Source organism: Bubalus bubalis, chromosome 15 (assembly GCF_019923935.1).
Source record: "Bubalus bubalis isolate 160015118507 breed Murrah chromosome 15, NDDB_SH_1, whole genome shotgun sequence".
Lineage (NCBI taxonomy): Eukaryota > Metazoa > Chordata > Mammalia > Artiodactyla > Bovidae > Bubalus > Bubalus bubalis.
Genome location: NC_059171.1, coordinates 29,872,737 through 29,890,839, shown reverse-complemented (window position 1 = coordinate 29,890,839; position 18,103 = coordinate 29,872,737). Strand labels below are relative to the sequence as shown.

Below are 18,103 nucleotides of genomic sequence, written 5' to 3'. Positions count from 1 at the left end.
AGAAATTTTATATGTAATTTGAGCAATATTTATGGACCAGCATTATTGACAGAACTTCATGCTCTAAAGTTTCCTATGGTTGGGGTTTAATACTCAATGATCACTGTCTCAAATTCTTAATGGTTTAATCTTTGAATTTGTGTTTTATAATTGAAGTCCACTGGGACTATGGAGCGTGTGCTAAGGATTTGGAGATTTTGTTGTTATTGTTTAATTGCTAAGTTGTGTCCAACTCTTTACAACTTCCTGGACTTAGCTGATCAGGCTCCTCTGTCCATGGGATTCTCCAGGCAAGAATATTGTAGTGGGTTTCCATTTCCTTCTCCAGGGGATCTTCCTAACCCAGGAATCAAACCCATGTCTCCTGCTTAGCAAGCAGATTCTTTACCACTGAGCCACTGCTCTGCTCATGTGAAATTTGCCTCCCTGCCTCCCTGTCTTCCTAGGTTATGTTACAGGCCTTTAGTTTCCTACCAGCTGGTACCCTTGCCTGGCCTTCTCACTCCCACCCCTGCTCTGAGCCACTGATACCCTGTGCCCAGTCTGTCCATCATGTATCACCAGAGGGATGCTCACATTGTACCTTCTTCTCCATTCTTTTATGGGGGTCTGGGTGCAGGTATGGGTGGGGCTAGTTGGAGTTGTATGTAATCATGGAGTCTTAGAGCAGAGCAGGGCAATGGTTTACCCTTTCCTGGACTGGCAATAACAAGGAAGATATAATAAGCACTTGACATAGGCCTCTTGCTGCTGCTGCTGCTAAGTCGTATCAGTCATGTCCGACTCTGCGCAACCCCATAGACGGCAGACCATCAGGCTCGTCTGTCCCTGGGATTCTCCAGGCAAGAACACTGGAGTGGGTTGCCATTTCCTTCTCCAATGCATGAAAGTGAAAAGTGAAAGTGAAGTCGCTCAGAAGTGTCTGACTCTTAGCGACCCCATGGACTGTAGCCTACCAGGCTCCTCCATCCATGGGGTTCTCCAGGCAAGTGTACTGGAGTGGGTTTCCATTGCCTTCTCCACATAGGCCTCTTACTAACTCCTAATTCAGGAAGCAGGCACGTTCCAGAGTGGAGGTTGCAATTTCCTTGGGGTTGTTCTATCACTTGGGATGAGGATGAGATGGTGGAAATTGGAAATTGATTTCTCTATCCCTAACTGACATTTTCATTTTTTCATTGTGCTTACAAATTGTGTATCTCACCCAGTATGTGACAAATTCACATTTTATAGTTTATTCATTCTTTCACTTATTCAATAAAATTATTATTTTTGTACCTGACATCATTTAATTAAAAACTATTGTAATATCAGTTGAGTGATACTGTGCAGAAAATAAGGTCTCAGTCCAGCAAGCCTCATAATTTAGAGATTTCAGTAACCATACATAGGAGTATAAATTGAAAATATTCTGTTAGAAATCTTGATCTGATAGCATGGCTTCTCTATGATTATTTAATTCAGATTAAAAGAGGTTACCACATCAGAGTTTCCTACAATATATTAGCATATTAACATTTTAAGAGTCTAAATGACCATTTCTGGACCATATGTATAGAATCTGTAATAAGTAAATGGTCATAGTTAGGAATTGATAGAGTGTGGTTTAAATATGCTTATGTTTTATCATTAAAATGAACATAATAACTAATTTTACCTACTTTTATATTAATTATGCCATATGCTTACTCTTCCTCTCCATTAAAAACATGTCACATTAACCATCTGCTTTTCCAATCCATATTAATAGTAATCAGTTGTGGAGACCCAGGTATACCAGCCAATGGACTGAGATATGGAGATGATTATGTGGTTGGACAGAATGTTTCTTACATGTGCCAGCCAGGCTATACAATGGAATTAAATGGTTCAAGACTCAGGACGTGCACAACTAATGGCACATGGAGTGGAGTCATGCCAACTTGTAGAGGTAAGATAATGATTTTGTCAATATTTATTAGTGATAATCACTATATATTTTCTGTATCAATGTTCATATTTAAATAAATTTAAATAGTGTTTTTTGTATCATTTCATCTTTTTTTCTGGTACCAAAATTGAGTGCTTCAGTATTTACTTTTAAACCATATAGACAATAACATATAAGATTTTAAAATTTTTTAACAAAAATGTTGTATCTCATTCTAAGTAATGACAATGAACTGTAATACGGCAAAAATATGTTCTGGGACTTCCTTGGCAGTCTACTGGTTAAGATTCTGCTCTTCTAATGCAGAGGCACAGGTTCAATCCCTAATCAGGGAACTAAGACCCCACATGCCGACATGGCACTGCCAAAAAAAAAAAATATCATGTTATGTGATACATATCACCATCATCATTTATGTGGGTCATTGAGTATTTAACAGAGAATATAGCTGTAATGAAATAGAACTTTAATTTGGTTATCCACCTGGGTTAGTTATTCAAGAATGGGAGAAAAACCTTCTATAATTTGAAAACAATCAGCCTGAATTATAGAACTCTACCTGTTATTAAAAGGTAAAACTATTTCTTTGAAGAATGCAATCTGGAAGTTGGAAGTAATATTTTAGTCAATACAGGTATAGGTTTACTACTTTATGCTGTTTTCCATTGAAACTCTTTATATAAGTTTTTGCCGATTATTTGACTACTTGTAAAATACTATACATTCAGTGTCAGACAATATGTATTGTTTTATAATAATAGTGATTTTTAATCATTGAGATTTCTCATTAAGGTACATCTCTAAATACCTGTGAATGGTCAATTTAATGTCTCCCTGACATAATCTAACACTAAAAGAATATTCCAATGCATGTCTTTTTTTTCTTGATTTCACAATTTCCTAATCAGATCATGATAAATATACAGTTAGTATATGAAAATATATAAACAGACATTTTATATTTACATATTATTTCATAAATTATTGATTATGTTAATGACAATATTATATAACTCTAAAAATTATTTATATATGTTGCTAGTCATCAAAATAAAATCATTCCTCCTTTTTAGATTTTATAATTGGTGGCCCTCTTTTTCCTTTCATCTCTATCTCCTTATCCAACCTATCTTTTCTCAAGGACATCTTAATTTTAAAAATGAATTATCAAAAATTTTATAATGCATTTAGAACCCTACAATAAGATTTAGCATATGAATCTAAGTGGTTAATAGAACTAATAGAGATATTTTAATGAGATACATTATCTGTGTTTCAAAAATGTCACAGATTTACTTCCAGGTTCCTTGCTACAGTGTGACTCTGTATATAGCCAAACACAGCTCTTCAGTCTGTCTAAAGGTTGCTGGAAATAATTTTATATAAAACTAATAATTTATCAGTTGCAGTATACTGGATAAGAGGTCACCCTCTTTTTCCTTTCTTTCAATGTCAGGAAGCTTGTTATTTTGTAAGAGAATCTCTGAGAACCAGTAGCCATTATGTTGCCAAGAAGTAGTCTCGTCCTAGAGGAATTAATTCCAGGGATGTTTCAGGAATACTACCAGGAGAATAAAACATGTCACACCATATTGTCCTCCAAAAGGTTAAATTAGCACATATGCTTCTTCTAATGATATTTATTTCTGTTAACACCAGGATATTTCAACAGCTGTGTCTAATCGTTTTTAATGTAATTGCAGCTGTTACCTGCCCAACTCCTCCCCAGATCTCTAATGGAAGGTTGGAAGGAACAAATTTTGACTGGGGTTTTAGTATTAGCTACATCTGTTCTCCAGGCTATGAACTGTCCTTCCCTGCTGTTTTGACCTGTGTAGGGAATGGTACCTGGAGTGGGGAAGTACCACAATGCTTACGTAAGTATAATTTCCATACTAAAATTTTATTTTTCTACTTTCACTCTCTTAGAGCTACTTTACTGAGATTACAACTGTTATGCATTTTTTCCAGATTTTGCTAGAACAAAAGTGAGATTGTTAAGCTCTTTCCCATGCATAAGTAAAATTCAGTTAAAAACAGTATTTACCAATGTAGCTATTTTTTATGTAATGCAACCATTATATTCCTTATGTTCTGACTAAATTTCAGGCCAAACTGCTTTGTGTGCAAAACACACTATACATTTTACTTATTTTGTTTTTTGGGTGGTGTCCTCTACTCAGGTTTGTGTTCCTTGAAGGCAAATATTCTTGTTTCATTCACTTTTGTACCCTAGCATGTAGTGTAATCCTTGGCAGATATTAAACTTAGGAGGCTATGGTAATTAAAACATTGCAGCATTGGTGCTGGCATACAGTTAGACAGTAAACCAGTGTTAAGAATAGAGAGTATAGACCATGTATCAATACTTAATGTATTATGGAACAAATCAGTGGGGGAAGAATGGGCATTTCAATTAATGGAATAAGGTAGTTCATTTATCGGAGAAGGCAATGGCACCCCACTCCAGTACTCTTGCCTGGAAAATCCCATGGATGGAGGAGCCTGGTGGGCTCCAGTACATGGGGTCGCTAAGATCGGGAACAAATGAGCGACTTCACTTTCACTTTCATGCATTGGAGAAGGAAATGGCAACCCACTCCAGTATTCTTGCCTGGAGAATCCCAGGGACAGAGGAGCCTAGTGGGCTGCCCTTTATGGGGTCGCACAGAGTCGGACATGACTGAGGTGACTTAGCAGCAGCAGCAGTTCATATATATATATATAAAAATATATATATATATATATAAATATATATATATATATAAACACACACACACAATCTTCATCTTACACTAAATAACAAATCAATGTCAAATTCATTAGAGAATTAAATATAAAAGTTTTAAAGATTATAGATCAGATCAGATCAGTAGCTCAGTCATGTCCGACTCTTTGCAACCCCATAAATCGCAGCACCCCAGGCCTCCCTGTCCATCACCAACTCCCAGAGTTCACTGAGACTCACGTCCATTGAGTCAGTGATGCCATCCAGCCATCTCATCCTCTGTCGTCCCCTTCTCCTCTTGCCCCCAATCCCTCCCAGCATCAGAGTCTTTCCAGAGTCAACACTTCGCATGAGGTAGCCAAAGTACTGGAGTTTCAGCTTTAGCATCATTCCTTCCAAAGAAATCCCAGGGCTGATCTCCTTCAGAATGGACTGGTTGGATCTCCTTGCAGTCCAAGGGACTCTCAAGAGTCTTCTCCAACACCACAGTTCAAAGCAATCAATTCTTCAGTGCTCAGCTTTCTTCACAGTCCAACTCTCACATCCATACATGACCACAGAAAAAACCATAGACTTGACTAGACGAACCTTTGTTGGCAAAGGAATGTCTCTGCTTTTGAATATGCTATCTAGGTTGGTCATAACTTTCCTTCCAAGGAGTAAGCGTCTTTTAATTTCATAGCTGCAGTCACCATCTGCACTGATTTTGGGGCCCAGAAAAATAAAGTCTGCCACTGTTTCCACTGTTTCCCCATCTATTTCCCATGAAGTAATGGGACCGGATGCCATGATTTTCATTTTCTGAATGTTGAGCTTTAAGCCAACTTTTTCACTCTCCACTTTCACTTTAATCAAGAGGCTTTTGAGTTCCTATTCACTTTCTGCCATAAGGGTGGTGTCATCTGCATATCTGAGGTGATTGATATTTCTCCCGGCAGTTTTGATTCCAGTTTGTGTTTCTTCCAGCCCAGCGTTTCTCATGATGTACTCTGCATAGAAGTTAAATAAACAGGGTGACAATATACAGCCTTGAACTCCTTTTCCTATTTGGAACCAGTCTGTTGTTCCATGTCCAGCTCTAACTGTTGCTTCCTGACCTGCATACAAATTTCTCAAGAGGCAGATCAGGTGGTCTGGTATTCCCATCTTGTTCAGAATTTTCCACACTTTATTGTGATCCACACAGTCAAAGGCTTTGGCATAGTCAATAAAGCAGAAATAGATGTTTTTCTGGAACTCTCTTGCTTTTCCATGATCCAGCGGATGTTAGCAATTTGATTTCTGGTTCCTCTGCCTTTTCTAAAACCAGCTTGAACATCACAAAGTTCATGGTTCACATATTGCTGAAGCCTGGCTTGGAGAATTTTGGGCATTACTTTACTAGCGTGTGAGATGAGTGCAATTGTGTGGTAGTTTGAGCATTCTTTGGCATTGCCTTTCTTCGTGATTGAAATGAAAACTGACCTTTACTAGTCCTGTGGCCGCTGCTGAGTTTTCCAAATTTGCTGGCATATTGAGTGCAGCACTTTTACAGCATCATCTTTCAGGATTTGGAATAGCTCAACTGGAATTCTATCATCTCCACTAGCTTTGTTCGTAGTGATGCTTTCTAAGGCCCACTTGACTTCACAGTCCAGGATGTCTGGCTCTAGGTCAGTGATTATACCATCGTGATTATCTGGGTCGTGAAGATCTTTTTTGTACAGTTCTTCTGTGTATTCTTGCCATCTCTTCTTAATATCTTCTGCTTCTGTTAGGTCCATACCATTTCTGTCCTTTATCGAGCACATCTTTGCCTGAAATGCTTCTTTGGTATCTCTGATTTTCTTGAAGAAATCTCTAGTCTTTCCCATTCTGTTGTTTTCCTCTATTTCTTTGCATTGATTGCTGAGGAAGGCTTTCTTATCTCTTCTTGCTATTCTTTGGAACTCTGCATTCAGATGTTTATATCTTTCCTTTTCTCCTTTGCTTTTCGCTTCTCTTCTTTTCACAGCTATTTGTAAGGCCTCCCCAGACAGCCATTTTGCTTTTTTGCATTTCCTTTCCATGGGGATGGTCTTGATCCCTGTCTCCTGTACAATGTCACAAACCTCATTCCATAGTTCATCATGCACTCTATCTATCAGATCTAGGCCCTTAAACCTGTTTCTCACTTCCACTGTATAATCATAAGGGATTTGATTTAGGTCATACCTGAATGGTCTAGTGGTTTTCCCTACTTTCTTCAATTTAAGTCTGAATTTGGCAATAAGGAGTTCATGATCTGAGCCACAGTCAGCTCCTGGTCTTGTTTTTGCTGACTGTATAGAGCTTCTTCATCTTTGGCTGCAAAGAATATATATCAATCTGATTTTTGTGTTGACCATCTGGGGATGTCCATGTATAGAGTCTTCTCTTGTGTTGTTGGAAGAGGGTGTTTATTATGACCAGTGCATTTTCTTGGCAAAACTCTATTAGTCTTTGTCCTTCTTCATTCTGTATTCCAAGGCTAATTTGCCTGTTACTCTAGGTGTTTCTTGACTTCATACTTTTGCATTCCAGTCCCCTATAGTGAAAAGGACATCTTTTTTGGGTGTTAGTTCTAAAAGGTCTTATAGGTCTTCATAGAACCATTCAACTTGAGCTTCTTCAGCATTACTGATTGGGGCATAGACTTGGATTACTTTGATATTGATTATAAGACCACCTAAATGACCTTGGATTAAGAAAGGATCTCTTAAAATGAAATATAAGCGCTCTACCTGTAACTGAAAAGTGGAAAAAATAAACTACATTTAAAATTTCTCATTTCAAAAGGCCAATCATAAACAGGATAGTTTATTTGAAGAGCTTACTATTAAGTGATTGCAAACACTAGGTAGGGAATACCACCATTTGCTGGCCTATCAGATCATTTGTATCACATTTGCTGCAGAGAGTATACTAACCAGTTTTATTTAGCATGAGAGATAAAACTATTGTACTTCAGCAGTTGTGATCTATTAGACTGAAATTTATGCAACATCTAAACAAGCTTTTCTAGGTAACATGATTTAGTAGAATAATGTGTTCCAAGCCTCAAGGTTGAATCACACAAATTGACCCTTGAAATTCTGATTCATGCTAATGATCATCTAAGAATAGACCAATGTGTTCTAAGTGAAACTATATTATATATTAGTAACTATTCAATAGTTACTTCAGAATAGATAGATACAAGAGAATATTACAGAATTGAGTTTATGGTAAAGTTTGTTTGGTAGGAGTGAAAAAATCTTAAGTTTCTCAACATAATGTTTTATTTTGGGATCTATTAAAACACAAATACTAATAAAATAACATAGACATTTAAATTGTATCCAAAATATAATAAGGCTATATTATATAAGTTATATATTGGATATATAAGATATACAAATATAATAAGGCTGACTTTGACCCAGTTGCTTTACATACATATAGCAGAACTCCTGGGTAGGCATGTTTAGTTATGACATTTTAATAGATAATGACATCTGAGTTCAGAGAAAGAGATCAAATTGTACAGACACTGGGTAACTCTGCCACTTAGGGACCAGCTGCTCTATTTCATGGCCTAAAGTCTTTGATGTAAGCATCCTATCTGATCTTCCTAGGTTTTTCTATTATGTATCTTCCTAGGTTGTTCTATTGTATGTGTGTTTGTTTATATAAATGATAGATCCTTTTAAAATTAGAGAAACTAACAAATTATTAAATATGAAGGGCTCTCATTGTAAATAACTGTTTTGTTGGTTCCTATTAAACAAAGTCAAAGTAACCTAATAACTTTTTTTTTTTAATGATTTGGTATGTTTTCTTTTTTTTAATATAAATTTATTTATTTTAATTGGAGGTTAATTACTTTACACTGTTGTATTGGTTTTGCCATACATCAGCATGAATCCGCCACAGGTATACATGTGTTCCCCATCCCGAAACCCCTTCCTTCCTCCCTCCTCGTACCATCCCTCTGGGTCATCCCAGTGCACCAGCCGCAAGCAACCAGTATTACGCATCGAACTTGGACTGGCGATTCATTTCATATATGATATTATACATGTTTCAATGCCATTCTCCCAAACCATCCCACCCTCTCCCTCTCCCACAGAGTCCAAAAGACTGTTCTATACATCTGTGTCTCTTTTGCTGTCTCGCATACAGGGTTATCATTACCATCTTTCTAAATTCCATATATATGCGTTAGTATACTGTATTGGTGTTTTTCTTTCTGGCTTACTTCACTCTGTATAATAGGCTCCAGTTTCATCCACCTCATTAGAACTGATTCAAATGTATTCTTTTTAATGGCTGAGTAATAATCCGTTGTGTATATGTACCACAGTTTTCGTATCCATTCATCTGCTGATGGACATCTAGGTTGCTTCCATGTCCTGGCTATTATAAACAGTGCTGTGATGAACATTGGGGTACGCGTGTCTCTTTCAATTCTGGTTTCCTCGGTGTGTATGCCCAGCAGTGGATTGCTGGGTCATAAAGCAGTTCTATTTCCAGTTTTTTAAGGTATCTCTTTTGAACGAGAAAGCGGTTTTGAAGCTTCCTTGAGGCCTTCTCAATGGGCCTTACAGATGCTAATAAGAGCAATTAAGAATATCAACAAAAAACGTGGAAAAAAATAAGAAAGGCCTATATATCATTTCAATGAGGTTAAAAAAAATTTTTAAGAAGATTTTACCCCAAATAAATTTAAAAAATAAAAAACTCTTTGGGTGATTATTTAGAATGGGATAAATAAAATAGACACTTATGTAATTAAAACAAGATTTGATATTACTGCACTACCTAAAGTTGGCTTTCCAGGTAGTTCAGACTATAAAGAATCTGCCTACCAATGCAGGAAACCCAGGTTCGACCCTTGGTTCAGAAAGATTCCCTGGAGAAAAGAATGGCAACCCACTCCAGTATTCTTGCTTGGAAAATCCCATGGGCAGAGGAGCTGAGCAAGCTACAGTCTATGTGGTCACAAAGAGTTGGACAGGACTGAGTGGCTTCAAGGCCTATTACCAGTAAATGGCAGAGTATGAATTCCAATTCAGAGAAGGCTGACTTAAGAGACACTTTTCCTATCCATTGAAGAGTCACATTCAATCATTTTAGGTATTTAATGAAGAGGAAAATCTTTTCTCTTTATTTCTGTTCAAGCTATGCCTTTTTATCCTAAAGTTTGTATCAATGTAAACTGAAGCCTTTTGAAAATAAACCCTGTGTCTTAAGTTTCTATCCAAACACTGATAGTTATTTGGTTTAGTACATGAAAATATAAAGATAGAAAATAGATGGAGTGATATGGGGGATGCGAGGGGAAGATTGAGAAGTTTATGTGGTTATATTTCTCCTTTTTTTTTTATTGAATGACTCAGCAGAAATATGAATGAGAAACACTTCAGAAGTAGGTTATAAAATAATTACAAAATAACTGATAGCAATGAAATTGTTAAACACAGTTAAAATCATAAATTACATGTTATTTAATTTTACTACAATTTTAAAATTGAAAATATGCTGTATGTGCTTTGCCTGGATATCTATTGGCTCTGAAGTCATCTGATCTCATCCTGTGCTACACTGCTGCTCCGGCCTCAATGGCCTTGTTCTTCCTCTAGCATGGTAGATTTGACCGAGCACAGGGCTTTGGCAATGCTCTTTCCTCTGACTGTAATGTTCTGTCTTGAGATAGGAACGGAGTGGATTTTTTTTTTTTTTTTTCCCTCCAAAACTTTTCTCAGTGAGAGACAGCCATCTACCTTATTAAAGTCTACTACTATTCTTCACCATCTATCACGTCCACAATACAGTCCTGATCTCCTTCTCCCACACTATTTTTCCTCATGGGACTTATTATCTTCCCAAATACTATCATTTGTACTTATTTATTATGTTTACTGTTTGCTTTCTTCACAAAAGCATAAACTTCACAAGTGCAGGAACCTTAGTCTGTTTATCAATCGGTGCAAGCACCTAAAGTTACTAAGAATAGTGTCTGTTTTTAGTACTTTAAAAATATATGTTGAATGGAGTCATCTAATCAATTTGCTTAGAACTGCTGTCAAGTTTATCTTTTCAATGGCTGCAGAATGTTGAGATTGTTTTTGCATGAATTTGGATTCTAATGACCTTCTTTTCTCTTTAAAAAACACTCACATGCATCCCACCCACCCACCACTACCACTACACATGCACTATATTTTGAAGAGGGAGACAGCAGGATACTAGGATACCTGACCCAGGTGTTCAGCAGAGCACATATCTATGAAACAAGTACCTGCATCTTTTATATACATTGAAAAATATAGAGCAATCTGCAAGGTACATCCTAGACTATTATGGGTTGTTTTTTTCTGATAGAGCTATTTGTGAGTCACATCCTTTTCAAATATATACTCCAATTTTGTAGCCTACATGTACAAATATGTGGTTTGATTCTGGTCAAGAAAAATTTTTTAAAAATCTATAACTGTTATGCTGGTCTACTAGGTGGAAAAAATTTTTAAAAACCTCAGCAATAATGCTGAGTTGAATATTAAGCATTTATTCATGTAGACAAAAGCTAAAAGTATTTTCATTGGAATAGATTAACATGGATTCCATGTCTCTTTAGTGCAGTATTCCAATTATTTTTATTACTTTTCTAAATCGTTAACTCTGATGAATTTAAATCATTGTACAATTGTCTCTCTTTTCACTTATAGCAAAATTTTGTGGTGACCCTGGTATACCTGCCCAAGGAAAAAGAGAAGGCAAAAGCTTTATATACCAGTCAGAGGTTTCATTCAGCTGCAATTCTCCTTTCATATTAGTGGGATCTAGCACCAGAATATGTCAAGCAGATGGCACTTGGAGTGGTTCATCACCTCACTGCATAGGTAATATTAATGAAAGATGGACAGTGCTCAGTAATTTTGGAATTAATAGCTAGTAATGACATTGAATGATTTACTTTATCCTATAAATTATAGTTGGCTAAATGTGAAAACAGAGAAGGCAACGGCACCCCACTCCAGTACTCTTGCCTGGAAAATCCCATGGATGGAGGAGCCTGGTGGGCTGCCGTCTATGGGGTCGCACAGAGTCGGACATGACTGAAGCGACTTAGCAGCAGCAGTAGCAAATATGAAAAACAAAAATGTTAAATATAGAGCCATTGTAAAGCACTGAAAATGAATATTATTAAACATTTATTACTTTAGTACTTTTGAAATAGTTTTCCTGTTTACCAGTAAAATGAAAAAAGCTTCCATATTAATATCATGAAGTACTAACATTTGTATCAGTTCATTTCAGTTTCTCAGTCATGTCCGACTCTTTGCAGTTAATAAAGCATACTCAAATGAAATTAAACTTGCTTCAAAAATATTACAAAGGTATATTGATTTCAAATGGTTCTTAGTACATTGCTCTAATCCTAATTTTTGTGTGCTTTTATTGTCTTATTTTTTTATTCAAATATAGTTGATGTACAAAATTATATGTTACAGGTGTTTAGTATAGTGATTCACAATTTTTAAAGGTTATACTCATGTGCAGTTATAAAATATTAGCTCTAATTCTTATGTTGTACAATGTATCTTCTTAGTTTATTTTATGCATAATGGTTTGCACCTCTTAATTCCCTACACCTCTTTTGCCCCTCCCTCCTTCCCTCTTTCCACTGGTAACCACTAGACTGTCTTCTACATCTGTGAGTTTGCTTCTTTTTTGTTATATTTACTGTGTTTTTTTTTTTTTAATCCACATATAAGCAGTATCATACAGTATTTCTTTCTCTGATTTATTTCACTCAATGTAATACCCTCCAATTCCATCCATGTTGCTACAAATGGCAGATTTTCATTCATATATATGTATATCACATCTTATTTATCCATTCATCTATTGGTTGCTTCCGTATCTTGGCAATTGTAAATAATGTTGCTGTGAACATCTTTCAAATTAGTGCTTTAGTTTGTGGGGTATATACACCCAGGATTGAAATTGCTGAGTCACAGGGTAGTTTTATTTTTAGTTTTTAAACAGCAGTTGTACCAATTTATATTCACACCAATAGTGTATTGAGGGTTCTTTTTTCTCCTAAAATTAAATTTCATATTGAGTAAACTTATGAAAAATTCTGTCATACAAGCTAGCCAACTCAGAGACTATCAGCCCTTAACAGGTATCAGTGAAAATGCAAATAACTAAGTCTTGTTTCTGGAAAATAAATTATTTCTTAAAGGCACTATTACCCTACTTGAGATTAATTCTTAGAAAAGTCCCTAAGCAAATGTTTTATGCATGTGGTCCTCTTTCATATCCTTCATTTTCCTTTAACTTTTTATTACCAGAGTTAGTTGGATGTCAAATGCTTTTATGTTAGAAGTGTTCAAAGTTCATGGATTGTATAATTTGTATAAACTGCAGTATACCTGAGTTTTTGGCTTTAAGATTAGCAAGTTTCTGTTCATGGAGATATTTATTAGACTTTTTTGTTTATTATTACCAGGACGCTTTCATGAAACCCTAGATCTCTTAAAATTATTTTACATAGAATAAATATACATTTAAATAAACCTATATGTTTTAAAGGAATATTACACTTTTTATTTTAAGAAAAAGAATATTTTCTTTATTTTAGAACCCACCCGTACATCATGTGACAATCCAGGCGTGCCACGTCATGGATCTCAGAACAATACATTTGGATTTCAAGTAGGTACTTTGTTATTATTTTTTCATGTTTTATTGAGATATAGCTGATATATATTATTATATAAATTTAAAGTGTACAGCACAATGGTGTGACATATATATTGGGAATGATTCCTGCAGTTGTATTAGTTGGCATCCATTTCTCACACAGATACAATTAAAAAAAGCAAAAAAGAAAAAAATTCCTTGTGATGATTATTAGGACCTATTCTCTTAAGAACTTTCCTGTATATAATACAACAGTGTTATGTATACTCATCATTGTATATTACATATCTAGTACTTATTGCTCTTATTACTAGAAGTTTGTACCTTTTGATTACCTTCCTTTAATTCTCCGCCACACCCCCCAACCCCGGCCCACTGTTCTGGTAACCACAGATCTGATCTCTTTTTAGGCGAGTTTGGATTTATATTGTTGTTGTCATTGTTTATTTTTTTAGATTCTACATATAAGTGAGATCATATTGTATTTGTCTTTTTCTTGCCTAAGTTATTCGTCAAGTGTGTACTTTAAATAAATGTTTTCATTTAATATAAAACTAGGTCAAAAGGCTTATTTGGTTCAGTGCACAGATCCTGTTCATGCAAGTAGAAAAAGAGTCATGTTTATATATGCATTCATAAGCACATTTTTAAAAAGGCAACAGCCAAAAAAAGAGTGGAAATAATAGGAAATTAAAAGAAAAATGCCTCAAGATATAGCCTGACTGACCATGAGTATAAAGTAAGAGAAAAATTGGAGAGACCTGTGAGCATAGAAAAATCTATAAGCACTAGCTTATAGGTAAGAGATATATTAAGTGAGGGAATAAATGAGTAAAATCTACAGGAAATATGGAGACAGTGAGGAAAAGTGTAGAGGAAAGAGACTTAAAGAGAAACTTCTGAGTCAGAGTTAACAAATGCATAAAAATGTGGTTAGTAAGGCAATAAGACTAAAAGATTTTTTTCTTATTTTATATATATATATATATATATATAAAATACTAAAATAATTTTAAACATTATCATTGATGTGGAATATTTCTGAAAATATAATTTAACCATAACCTATTATTCCACAACACATAATTGGATTGTTAGAGTACTTTAACATGTCCAATCGTATGTGGCTGACATTCTTTTCTCTCTTATTCCAGTTTAGATTGTATGTAGAGATTCAGGAAGATTTTCATTATAGGGGCCATAGGGGAGCCATAGTGCATACTGATTCCAAAAGAAAAGAGCCAATTTACACGTTACCCAATTGCCTTGTGTCACAGGGTTTTCTAAATTGTGCTATTTTCTGTGGAATTCAGTGTGAACCTGAGGAACATCTATTTCTAAAGGAAGTGCTCATCAAAGGTGCCATATTTCTGTTGCTAAAAATAGTTATCATTTATCTACAGTTCAGGCACAGTATGAACATTGATTGATAGCTTTTCCAATTCTTCCTGTTTGCCTCAGGTTGTCGAGGTAACACAAAAGTGTAAAGAAGTGTCTTGGTCTCTATTATGTTGATGTTTTCAGAAAACTTTAGATTCATATCTCCATAAAATGTTTATCAACTGATCGAGATCTTGAAAAATAAGCAACTAGCTAAACAGCATTAACCCTCATCATATAAGCCAATAAACTGAAACAAAACTAAGCAAGTCAATGGCAGTATTTTTCTAGAATACAGAATTTCGGTGTTAGTGTCTATACACTAAATCAGATGGCTTTCTAAAGAATCTGTGTCCTTTTTTAGCAGATATCCTTTGAAATAATAGAAATGAATAGAATTGAGTTTAGAATGCTACTGCTGCTAAGTCACTTCAGTTGTGTCCAACTCTGTGCGACCCCATGGACTGCAGCCTACCTGGCTTCTCCATCCATGGGATTCTCCAGGCAAGAACACTGGAGTGGGTTGCCATTTCCTTCTCCAATGCATGAAAGTGGAAAGTGAAAGTGAAGTTGCTGAGTCATCTCTGACTCTTAGTGACCCCATGGACTGCAGCCTACCAGGCTCCTCCATCCATGGGATTTTCCAGGCAGCAGTACTGGAGTGGGGTGCCATTGCCTTTTCCCGAGTTCAGAATAGTCATCCATTAAAATGAATAGAATCATTCACTCTGCATTTTAAGAATTCTATTATAATCACTGAAAAATGTTATCACAAAGTTAAACTATTATTTAGATATTAAACATATATTAGATCATTATATTCTCTCTAAATAAATATGAATAGGCTAGATTTAAGATATGTTAAAATCTGTATGTATGTTTATATTAATCTCTATGAAAATTAGAAATGAAATACTAATACTAATAATACTAATACTAATACTAATACTAATACTAATAATACTAATAATATTAAATTATGGATGTCAACTTTCTTACACATTTATGGCAGATATATGTGTATGTGTGTATATATACTTATTATATATATTTATATGTAAATTATGTTTACTAAACCTATGTAGAGCTAACAGAATAAAAAATGTTATGTAATTCTAATATCAATTTATTGGTGAGTAGCAAATAAATATGGTCTTATATAACTAGAAAAGGTATAGCTAACAGTTGAGGAAAACCCTTGCTTACAAGAAGAATTATTTTGAACTAGCTTAAAACTAAAGACATTATAAGCCATGTGTAGGTTTGTCCCAGGCCACAAGAAAAGAGATCTGGGTGAGACTCATCAAGCCTAAAATCTAGAAACTGGACAACAGTACTAAGTCTCTTCCATTACTCTGCATTTATATACTTCATGTTCTTTCTCTGTAGATTGGCCGTATGGCAAAAGGTATATCATTTCTATTTACATCTCAGTCACATACGGAGAAGGCAATGGCAACCCACTCCAGTACTCTTGCCTGGAAAATCCCATGGACGGAGGAGCTGGTAGGCTGCAGTCCATGGGGTCGCGAAGAGTCAGACACAACTGAAAGACTTCCCTTTCACTTTTCATTTTCACTTTTCATTTCCTTCATTGGAGAAGGAAATGGCAACCCACTCCAGTGTTCTTGCATGGAGAATCCCAGGGACTGGGGAGACTGGTGGGCTGCCTTCTATGCGGCTGCACAGAGTTGGACACGACTGAAGCGACTTAGCAGTAGCAGCACATACAGCAACATTGTCTTGATCTCAGTTTCAGATATCCAGAGACAGAATCAAAATGTTCCAACTTTTGTATCTATCTCTGGTCTGATCAAGTGACCAGTAGTGAGTTAAATAAAATCATAGCTGTGGTTAGCCCACTTCTGGGAGGGACAGGAGAAAAGGGAAAGTTATGAATTACAGAAGCACTCTGCATTTCTTAATTTTATTTTTAATATGTTTATTTGTTCATTCTCCTTTTCTATAAAGGTTTATGTAGTAGATTTTTGGACATTGATATAATTATTAAAATATAGGAATATATCTCTTGTTAGGGATGTCAAACACTCTAGCATTAGAAAAAAAAGTATTCAAAGTAATTTCTCTTTTTATCTAAAATATTGTTACTTGGAACAATTTTAGCTAGTAAGGAAAATTGCTGTCAAAATGATTGATGCAATGTCCAGATTAATTATGGAGGAAATACCAAACACAAATATTTTGCTAACTGCTTATTACTCTAAATTGAGCTCTGGTATTTAGAAGACACATTATATTGATTTAGGACATGTTATATAAAGGTATTATAAAGTATTTTTAATTTGACTTGTAGATATTTAATTCTAAGTTATTTAACACTTGGATATTTAACCCTACCAAAATATCCTTGAATAAAAGCTCTGTCTTGACTACAGAGACTAAAAAGCATCCACGACTGAGGAGTAGGGAGACAGAAATAATCAACTAAAGACAACATGATCAACTATTTGTGATCATCCAGGATTGGTCATAAAGTAATGCTGCTGCTGCTGCTGCTACTAAGTCGCTTCCATCCTGTCCAACTCCGTAGACAGCAGCCCACCAGGTTCCCCCGTCCCTGGGATCCTCCAGGCAAGAATACTGGAGAGGGTTGCCATTTCCTTCTCCAATGCATGGAAGTGAAAGTGAAAGTGAAGTCTCTCAGTCGTGTCCCACTCCTACTGACCCCATGGACTGCAGCCTACCAGGCTCCTCTGTCCATGGGATTTTCCAGGCAAGAGAACTGGAGTGGGTTGCCATTGCCTTCTCTGAAAGTAATGCTCACTTCAGTTCAGTTCAGTCACTCAGTCGTGTCCGACCCTTTGCTACCCCATGAATTGCAGCACGCCAGGCCTCCCTGTCCATCACCAACTCCCGGAGTTCACCCAGATTCACGTCCATTGAGTTGGTGATGCCATCCAGCCATCTCATCCTCTGTTGTCCCCTTCTCCTCCTGCCTCCAATCCCTCCCAGCATCAGAGTCTTTTCCAATGAGTCAACTCTTTGCATGAGGTGGCCAAAGTACTGGAGTTTCAGCTTTAGCATCATTCCTTCCAAAGAAATCCCAGGGCTGATCTCCTTCAGAATGGACTGGTTGGATCTCCTTGCAGTCCAAGGGACTCTCAAGAGTCTTCTCCAACACCACAGTTCAAAAGCATCAATTCTTCGGTGTTCAGCTTTCTTCACAGTCCAACTCTCACATCCATACATGACTACTGGAAAAACCATAGCCTTGACTAGACGGACATTTGTTGGCAAAGTAATGTCTCTGCTTTTGAATATGCTATCTAGGTTGGTCATAACTTTCCTTCTAAGGAGTAAGCATCTTTTAATTTAAACTGCAATCAGGAAAATAATGCTAGAAGTGGACAAAT

The 18,103-nt window shown here is 36.0% G+C and overlaps 1 protein-coding gene across 2 annotated transcripts in view; it reads left to right on the top strand.

Moving 5' to 3' along the window:
- CSMD3 (CUB and Sushi multiple domains 3) overlaps positions 1 to 18,103 on the top strand; it is a 1,458,322-nt gene that overhangs the window by 1,402,692 nt on the left and 37,527 nt on the right. For both annotated transcript variants that reach the window (XM_044928635.1, XM_025265188.2), the window contains 4 exons: positions 1,751 to 1,930; positions 3,634 to 3,807; positions 11,366 to 11,539; positions 13,288 to 13,361. In XM_044928635.1, the coding sequence (XP_044784570.1) occupies positions 1,751 to 1,930; positions 3,634 to 3,807; positions 11,366 to 11,539; positions 13,288 to 13,361 (602 nt within the window). The remainder of the gene's footprint in view (positions 1 to 1,750; positions 1,931 to 3,633; positions 3,808 to 11,365; positions 11,540 to 13,287; positions 13,362 to 18,103) is intronic.